The following is a 10,474-nucleotide window of genomic DNA, read 5'->3' as shown; positions in this document are numbered from 1 at the left end:
TTTTTATGTATCAAAATTCTTAGAAAAATATTCTGCTTTGGAATATAAAATTAAAACTCTATGTTGTCATTAAAAAAAGTACAAAACTTAAAAAACTATAAGGATAAAAATATTTAAAATATAATTTTTAATAAAAACATAGTTTTTTTTAACTTTAAACTATAATAAAAAAATATATTCAAAAATATTAATACTTTTTGAAATAATGAGTGCTTCATGATAAAAGAATCACCTTGTATAGAGTAGAATCTCGGTAATCCGATATGTTCAGTAAGCTATCTTAACCTATTCGTACCAATATGTATTTATATATAAAATTACTATCGTAAACGATAAAACATTATATAAAACTAAGTAATAACAGATTAAATCCGAATAAACCTATTAGCTATTTTATTTTTATTCAGTTGTCGTTGAAGTATTGACAGTGTTCATTGTGTACCGATTTAGATATTGTGTAATATTATGTATTAAAATGTCGCAACAACGAAAACGAAAACATACTACTTTAACTTTAGTCGAGAAACTAGAAATTTTAAATAAAATAGAAAATGTTGACAAATTAGTAAGTCTTACTAAGAAATTTGGAGTAGACCGTGCTACAATATTTAATATAAAAAATAAAATAAAAATAAATTCTTTTTTCAAAAATAACGAAATTAAAAAGTACGCGCAAAACATTAAAAACTGGTGAGTTTCTTGGAGTTGAAGATGCCTTGTTGATGATGGTTTTAGCAAGAAAGTAATCGACATACACCAATTTCCGGCGAAATTTCGAAAGAGAAAGCTAAGTATTTTTACAAAAAAATCACACAGAAAGATGAATTTCAAGCTAGTGACGGTTGGCTAGATAAATTAAGAAATTGTTTTGTTAAGAGGTCCCATCAAAATATTAATTGACATAGCATGTATGTATTATTTATAAATTAAATTTTTTAATACTTTTAATATTTTTTAATTGAGTAAAAATGCGTTTTTATATAAACCCTCATTAATCCAGCAGTAGAGTGGTCTGATATCTGTTGGATTACTGAGATTCTACTGTACTATCAAACAACAGTAATATAAAAAAAAAAACATCATCACTAAGTCAGTATATAATTACAGAACTTACCATATTTAATTTGTACACCATTTTTTTCTTTTATATTTTTGATAATATTTGTACTATTAACTGTAACACTAATGTCTTTTAAATGTCTTTCTTTGGAATGTATTTGGTGATCAATAAGGCTAACAGACTTGACTGCTTGAAATTCCGCTGTATCATTAATATTTGACATTTTGATACCTGAAATAATTAAAACTTAATATTATCTTCTAATTTCTATCCAAATCAATTGTACCCATATAAACATACAAAAGTTTGACACGATTATAATTTAAGTGTTTTTATGTATTTCTAAATAATTATTATAATATACCTAGTGCCTTCTTTTATGCTTACCATCATCAAAAGTAGTTACAGTTTGTTCAACATTTTCCATACTTTTTGGCACATTATCAAGATTAATGGAATTTATATTTTCAATATCAGTAGGTGAAAGTGATGATTTTGGTTCCGACGAATGAAATGCATCAATTTCATTCAACTCTTTAAAACCTGAAACAGAAACATGTTTTAGAATTGAGTAATAGGTACAAATTTATTATCAAATGTTATCATTATTTTCATAATGAATGAAAAATAAAAGTATCTTAAACATTTTATTTTTGAGATCTAAGTATACATAATTAATAAATGTATATGATATATAAATTATATAATTATATACCTAGGTATTTACACATATCAATAGAAAATAGAACAATTGTTGAACATAATATAAGGTAATTTGTAGGCAAATTTAAAATGTATATAAATATGTAAGGTGTAAATGTGTAAAAATAAAATTAACAAGAGACATAGCTACAACTATAGATAAGTATACATAGTCTGGTATTCTGAAATTTGTTATAAATATTAAACTATATTATTATATTATAGTTTACTAGATAGTTTAAATAAAATTATTATTTAAAATAATTAAAACATAGATAAGATAATGGTAATTTCCAATAGTGATAAATAAACAAACATGAAGTACAGAAATAATCGAGTAATAGCTATTAAATATTACAGATATTCCAATGGAAGTTATTGTAAGCAAATAGTAATCACTAAAATGGTATTGAGAATGTTGTATGTACACAGTTCAAATATAAAAGATGCATTCAGTTAGCTTTTCAATAGAATAAAAATATAGCCTTTTCATAAGCAAGGGCTGATGGTATTTTCAGTATAACGTAGATACCGGTATAAACCGTAAAAACCCATCTAAACTATACCGTAAAAACCTGTCTAAACTATACCGTAAAAAACCGTCTAAACGGTAAGCAACTTGAATACCTACCTACCATTTAGGTGAGTCACTTAACTTCAAATTGATTAGTTTTAATAAATTTAACCCTATACTGTAGCAGTGTAGAAAAATAAAGGTATAAAATACCTATTGGTTATTCAAGTAATCATGTTATTTTATAGGTAATAGATGTTTATAGCCAATAGGTAGGGACAGTTTAAAAAAATCCACTAGTTTTACTAGTTACCAACTTATTTTTTTCAAAAAATTGAAGCTAAGTATAAGAATTTACATAAATGAACTTAATTTTAAGTATAAAATAATTATTAGCGCAAGTTTTAGTGCTGTTTTCTAGTCACTAGTATCAATGGCAATAATATAGATTATAATATTATATACCATAGTATACAATAAAGAATATAATGTGAAACAATATTTAAGTAAAAAATATCATTATTAGTTAGATTTCATTTATTATTTCGGTATACCGTACCATATCGGTATTTAGGTATACCGAAACATTATGGTTTTTCAGTAAAACGTTTCAAACCGGTATTGAAATCAATACCATAATACCGAAAATTATTTTCAATACCGTCAGCCCTATTATTCCCAATAGGATAAATTAGGTAGGTATTATTATACCTAATATACCTCAAAATACCCTGATAGTGTTACATGCATTTATTGACAATAAAATAAAAAGGTTTTAAATATCACATGACAAATAAATTGTATAGGTATGCTATACCTACCACTAAATACACTAATAATTACTGATACTTTGATACAAAAGTTACCTGATACTCTGAAAACACCCAAAATGGTCAAATTTGGAATTTTGATACTTGCTATTTGTAAGACAAGTACAGATTTGAATTACTTCTTTCATATCCATGTTATGGCACTACAAATTGTCACTTAAGTGCATGTTTAACTCAGATTCTATATGAAATAATTTTATATGGACGCCTACCTAAATAGTTTAAAGTCTACCTATTACAGGGTAGGCATTAAAAGTTTTGAAACCATTCAGTTTTACTTAAAACCCTTGTTTTGCAATTTTTAGATTCTGAATTGAACGATGGATGTATTGATTTTACAATGATGTGTGTTTTGTTTTTATTATTATTTTTTATTTTTTTATTTATTTATTTATTTTTATTTTGTTTCTGTCATCACCTTTTAGGTCAGTAAAAGTGCTTGGATTTTCTTCAACAGTATCTTTTCTGATAGGAAAATGAATCTAGTTGGTATTTTGGGGGGTCAAAAGTAAAAATTTCCCAGTAGTTTTCAAAAGCTCCGTGAAAAACAAAAGAAAAATTAAGGAAAAATGGGAATTTTTTGTTTTCGAGAAAATTGATTTTGGTTTTTGTGCAACTCTTAAATAAATGACCATAGGTACATGAAATTTTGACTGAATGTTTATATTAGCATTTTCTATACACCATAACATTTTCCAAATATTTTGACTTATTTTGAGCTCTTTACAGACATTTTCAGTTACCATTTTTTTTAGTTTTCTTTACTATAAATATCAATAAAATTGTATTTGTTGGTTAAAAAAGCTTGAAAATTTAATAGAAGGCTCCTAATATATTGTTATAATAGCAGTTGAAAAATATTAAAAATACAAAGGCACAAATTTTTTTTATAAGGAATTGAAGTTCAAATTTTAACAAAATTAATCAAATTTAAAATTGAATAATTATTTTGTAGTTAAAAATGTATAAAATGTTCAACTTTTATATCTAAGGATTGAAAATTTAAAACAAGATTCCACGTAAGTAGTTGATTCTGTTCCCAAAAAATCTAAAAAATACATAAGCACAGTTTATTTTTATACTCATTTTAAGTTCAAATTTGGACGAAATTACATATTAAAAAACCTAGAATAACTATTTTAGATATTTTGTTGCTATCGTATAATATTATTCTTGGGTACTTGAAACTTCTAAAGTATATAAGGTACTATTATATATCTTTGATAGTATCACGTTTTGTTGTACCTAATGGATATTGTGATATGATTAATTTGGAATTTATTATAGGTACCGAGATTATAGGTCAATTTTTTTTCAATACCATAGATAAAAGTATATAATAATATGTGTCTTATACCTAGGTTGACATACCGTTTCGCTCAGAATTGTTTTTTTTATACAATGATATTATATCATTGAATTTAAATTTAATACCATCCATTATACAGTGACCCACTTGTAACTTACTGTACAGCAGAGCGACATCCACTTACCCACCTTTTTTTGTTTAAACATAATACCTATGTAGTTAAGACATACTGAAAACGTTACTGAAGTCAGAATGTGGCGGTTGAACTCATATTTAAAGTTATAGCTAATTGAAATTTATAATATTTTCATATAACTTAGAGTGGTCACTTGCTCGCTGTATTTGCTCAGACAATTAAAATTGAAAACATCCCTCGACTTCTTATGTAAAACCACCTAGGGTGGGTCTCGGACTTAAAATAGCTGGAACTTCAAAACTAAATCCGACTGTCAAATTCTGATTTCACCATCGTTTTAATCATGCTGAACTACATATTCTAATTAAAAAAATATACCTTCCTACTAGGTAAGGTACTCGCAACCGTAATCAATTTTTGATATTCTAGATTATTGACAGTATTAATTTGTGTTTTTTTAAATACCTAATGGATTTAAATAATTATTTTATTTTAGGATACTTCTTGGGCCATGGGGGTTTGTCACCTAGTCGAAACCTCAAATATTAAACTAGTGTATCAATACAAGCTATCATTAGGTACCTACCTACATAATATCACCAAAGCAGCCAAGAAGCCCTTGAATTTGAAAGTCAAGATCGAACGACAATCGTGTAATTAATCCAATAAAATTATCATACCCGGGCGACAAGGGCTAGTTAATGTCTGCTCATAGACGTTTCTACAATTTATTACAAATGTGAAATGGATACAACAATGTCGGATCAACAGAGAAATCGATGGTCCCGTCGATTCGAAGATCAAACCACAAGTTAATACAAAAATAATAAACAGTCATCACAAATGAAAGAACACTCACTTGGGGCAGCCAACACGTCAGTGTGGCTTGTAGTAGGCGACGTCATCGGCGTCAGTTCAGGTATGGCAGTCGTCATCCCATTCAGTTTAGACGTCTCTTTTCCATGCACCGTCGCTGGCGCGTGATTGTGAGGCCGACGCGGTACGAAAGCCGTCAGCCGATTGCCGGCGACGTCCCGACGAACGGTGAACCGCTTCCGCCGCCACCGCTTCGTCCGGACGGCGGTCGTTGCAATTTTTCCAGGGCAACCGCTTTTTACGCACTTCCACAGCACCCAGTCACTGGCGGCCACCACGAAGGCGTTGCCCGTATACTTCTTCTCGTACGCGTGTCCTTCGTGCTCCAGGATTTCGATGGGCTCAGAGTCGCTGCCGCGATCCACCGCATCCATTGCCGCGAAATTCGACGGACAAGACAGTCCTAACCTACCAACCTAACCTATAGTCTGGTCTGGAAAGTCACGGTGCCCTCTACTCACCGTTCACCACCGGGTTCTAGCCACTGTAACGTGCAGTCTGGAGCCAGTGGGCACTCTGGCGACCGGCACACGAAAACGAAACCGGCAGTACACAAACACTACACGTGCGTACGACTGGTCATGATAAAATAAAATATAAATTTAATTTAAATTCAATTATTTATCACGTGACTCGGGTTGATCATAAACTGATAAGTGATATCAGTCGAATAATAGTCCGTGGTCTTGTTTACAAGCCCATGGTTCCCTGTTTACACCATTCATGCTAAACTGCCAAACCGGTTCTATCACACATTATCCCGCACCAGAATCTAACCATCCAAATTGAAACTTCCCTGTAAGTTTTTTTTCACACCGGTTTAGCCTAGTGAATTTTTAGATAATAATATCAAATAATTATTATTAGGTAATATTCAATCCAGCAGTAATACTAATTCCATGAATAAATAAAAATGTTACAATAAAAAGTAAACAATTCTCAGAACATTTCTCAAGCGTCAAGAAAAACAAACAAAAACCCGGGTAAATGGGTGACGCTCTGCTGTACAGTGTACAGTAGGTTACAAGTGGGCCCATGTAATGAAATAATAAATGGTGTTAAATTTGAATTTAAATATTCTGCCTATACGAATTATTAAGAAAAGTGATTCTGAAGGGAGGCGGTTTGTCAGCCTTGGATATTTTATATTTTACCTATTTAGTATTTATATATATTTTTTTCTTCTTGATCTAAAACAAAACAACGGCGACAACGGCCATTAGTTGTTTAAATGGGTTGTGTATGATGAGCCTTTATCGTGAAAGATTGAACATAAACAATGATTTTTTCATTCGGGATGTCATTAATATGTTTGGAATAAAACGAAGAAATCTGCAGTTCTTATTTACCGATACCTACGGAATAATATATTAGATTAGATTATTTGATTTTCTATTTTTTTCTGTACTAATTAAAAGTTTTTTAATTAACTGTATATAATATATATACATGACAATACAAATATAACATGCATATTTACATTCATATGTGAAAATAATATTAAATCTTTATTATCATACATTTGAGATCTTTTTTTATTTTGCCCCTCCTTAAAATTTTACCCATGAGCGCCCATGACTACGCCATGGTCTTAGATTATTACGCTATAATAAGCTTATTGTAATTTTTCAATTGTAAGCTCCCCAGGCTGGGTTTCCTGGCGGTCACATACATAAAAGTCCGCCAGGTAGCGGGGGTGGCTCGAGGCCATGTCATGTTACTTGCTTTGTCGATAATGATGGTGGCCGGAGGGCATAGGCGCAAATAGGGGGGGCTTAGGGGGTATTAGCACCCCCAATTTTAAAATTTGCACCCTCTAATAATTTATGTGTATATGTGTCAAAACTTCTCCTTACAACAACAAAAAAAAACCAAAAACAGTTTAACATCAGACATGAGGGTATCAGACTATCAGAGTATAATGAATGAAACAATGAACTCGACAATATTGTCATTTTTTCGAATCCAAATCTATTTAGAACATTAATCATTATTTTCCAATGTCTCTATTAAACCCGGTCGTTGTGGTCGGTTATATTATTATCAGTTGTCAAGTTCAGCAGCGACTCAGCGCTATTATCGCGAGTATTTACTAATATAAACATTTCTATGCACATAATGCAAAAACCTTATTACGATATACGAATCACTTGTCAGTGGGTGTTCACTTATGAGTTCCAAGTTTTCGACAGTCTGTGTAATTGTGTATGCTGTATGGTATTATATAGTATAATATCCTAAACAGGGCGTAATAAATAGAACTGACTTTTGAAATAACTTTTGTTCTAATCAATATTTAAATTGTTTTTTTATATACAATTTATAGTCACTTATTTATAGTTTCAAATATATTATGCAAACAATTATTTTTATATTTTAATTAGGTACCTACTTATTTTAGATTCGAGCGGAGCGACGAAGCTATTGATTTTACAATGGTGTTTTTTTTTATTTTTTTTTTTTATATCCTGCATACAAAATTTCTACCAGAAGGAGTGCTTCGGTTTCAACATATTACAACTTTTCGCAAATTGGATCAAGATGGAACTTTAGGGAGGTCATTTTTCGATTTTCTCAATAGTTATTTAATGCCACGAAAAAAACCACCCATTAAAACGATAAAAAGCTAAAAATGGGGTTTTAATTTCTAACGCTTTGTTTATCACCATAGAAACAAATAAAAAATTATAATATTATAATATTAATTCAACTTAAATGATAAAATAAATAATAACAATGTAAATTAATATCCAAACTAACAAACCGTCACCGCTCATAATCGTTTTTCTTATACAATGATATTATACCATTAGATTCAAGTCTAATACAATCCATTATACAATGACCCACTTGTAATCTATTGTACAGCAGAGCGACATCCACTTTTTTAACATTGAAAATAAAAATTTTAAATTTGATATCAATTTTTTTACATATATTCAAAATAGCCAATTTATGAATCTGATTATAAAAACAATAATTTTGATAGTAAAAACATTTATCTGAGTCAAGTAGTTTATTTTTAGAATTTTTGATAGATCAATATTTTTTTGATTAAATGAATTTGGAACGTATACGTAAGTTATTATAATAACTTCTTTCAAAATATTTTTTTTGGAAATTTGCTGACATGAGTATAATATTAATTCTTAAATTATTTATTAATCATATAATTTTAACAATTTTTGTCATAAATTTAAGAAGCGTCATTTTTTTTTCGTCAAGTCTATCTGTTTTTCGTGAATTACGTGTACGACCATTACGACAATATTTTTCCCTCACAGTTGTTGAAAATTGGAAATGGAACTTTAGAAAATGAAAATGGTTACGTTTCTGTCAATCACACAATTGGATGGGTGGTCAATAACGTGGAAGAGTTGATTTCTACAGTTTATCCTGACATTTTTAATCTGTCCAATAAATCTTATCAGTAGATATGTGAAAGAGCTATTATCTCTCGGAGAAATGTAACAGCAGGAGAAATCAATGATATCATCCTTCTAAAATTCGATGAACACTCACGTGAATATCTATCTATTGATACAGTTACAGTTATCAACAGATGATGCTATTCATTATCCACAAGAATTTCTCAATTCTCTTTCTCCTTCGGGATTTCCTCCTCATAAGCTAAAATTAAAAATTGGTGCTCCAATTACATTATTACGTAATATTCAACCACCGAACTTAACCTTTGTAACGGTACAAGATTACAAATAAAATCGTTGTGAAATAATATTATAAAAGCAGTAATTCTCACAGGGCCAGCAAAAGGAGAAATTGCATTTATTCCAAGAACTCCCATAATTCCCTCAGACTTGCCGTTTTCTTTCAAACGGCTTCAATTCCCGGTTAAAGTTTCTTTTGCCATTACGATAAACAAAGCGCAAGGTCAAACATTCAAGTACATTGGCGTAGATCTTCGTACAGAGTGCTTTTCACATGGACAATTATACGAGGCATTTTCTCGAACTGGGGACCCGAATCATCTTATGATTTTAATTTCAACAGGAGATAAAACAAAAAAGTCATATACTCAGAAGTATTATAAAATTATTATATTAGTAAATTATTTCTTTTTTATCTGTATTTATTTTTAATAAAAATATATTTATTAGTGATGATCAAAACAAGACCTTCAAAATCTTGGTCTTGGTCTTGGGTATACACCTTAATATTGGTCTTGGTCATGGTTTTGCAGACTCAGTCTTGGTCTTGGTCTTGGTCTTGGTCTTGGTCTTGCGAAAGACTCTTGCAAGACACTTGCTATTTTCACAAAATATATAAAAAAAAAACTAAATACCTGATATAGCTGTGTGTAGGTTTTTTGCTATGATCTCTAAGATGAAACTTAGTCCAATATATTACATAGTAGGTATATTCATAAATCAAACATTTACATAAAACAAGTCAAACAATTTAATTTTTATTACACTCGTTTAAAACTTGCTATAGGTACTGTATAGGACACTAGTTTAAGAACACAATGTCCAGTATAGAAAAATCACACAAGCTACAAACGAAAATAAAAACGCACTTCCTATTAAAATGATACCTACCGTAGTCCGTAATGACTTTCAGCAATTATTAGTAAGTACATTCGATTCAAAATAAAGGTGTGTTATGGACATACATTATTCTATTAGCAAGACAACTTCGTCGTTTTTATCGATTTCGGGAAAATAAAATAATTTTTCAGTAATTGTTAATTAGTATGGAACAACTATGTTATTTTGTAATATTAATTCTCATTATATTTTTAATCTTTTTTTCAATAATTCGCCATTTCCTCAAATAGGTTCTGATAAAATTTCATAACAATACAAATAAATTCTCATTATTTTCGTTATAAATTATTAGTTAATGGAATTTAGATAGGTACACTAATGTGTTTTTGGGGAAAAAAAAAATTGCAAGACTGCAAGAGTCTTGCAGTGATGGTCTTGTTTTGGTCCTGGTCTTGCAGCTTTGGTATTGGTTTGGTCTTGTTCTGGTCAAGCCTAATCTTGGTCTTGGTCTTGCTACAGTGGCGGACGCAGGGGGGAGG

General features: G+C 30.0%; 1 protein-coding gene across 3 annotated transcripts in view; it reads right to left on the bottom strand.

Annotated features, from left to right (window-relative positions):
- LOC100160441 overlaps nt 1-6,320 on the bottom strand; it is a 9,269-nt gene extending 2,949 nt beyond the window's left edge. For 2 of the 3 annotated variants that reach the window (XM_003242128.3, XM_001944137.4), the window contains exons 1-3: nt 5,411-6,320; nt 1,448-1,603; nt 1,115-1,291 (exon numbers count right to left, since the gene is read on the bottom strand). In XM_003242128.3, the coding sequence (XP_003242176.1) occupies nt 1,115-1,291; nt 1,448-1,603; nt 5,411-5,801 (724 nt within the window). In that variant the 5' untranslated portion in view covers nt 5,802-6,320. Of the gene's footprint in view, nt 1-1,114; nt 1,292-1,447; nt 1,604-1,775; nt 1,906-5,410 lie in introns of those variants that run through there. The other variant, XM_016801669.2, reaches the window with a different exon arrangement.
- Nucleotides 6,321-10,474: the final 4,154 nt, after the last annotated feature.

Source organism: Acyrthosiphon pisum, chromosome A1 (genome assembly GCF_005508785.2).
Source record: "Acyrthosiphon pisum isolate AL4f chromosome A1, pea_aphid_22Mar2018_4r6ur, whole genome shotgun sequence".
Taxonomy (NCBI): domain Eukaryota; kingdom Metazoa; phylum Arthropoda; class Insecta; order Hemiptera; family Aphididae; genus Acyrthosiphon; species Acyrthosiphon pisum.
This window is presented reverse-complemented; position numbering and strand designations above follow the sequence as displayed.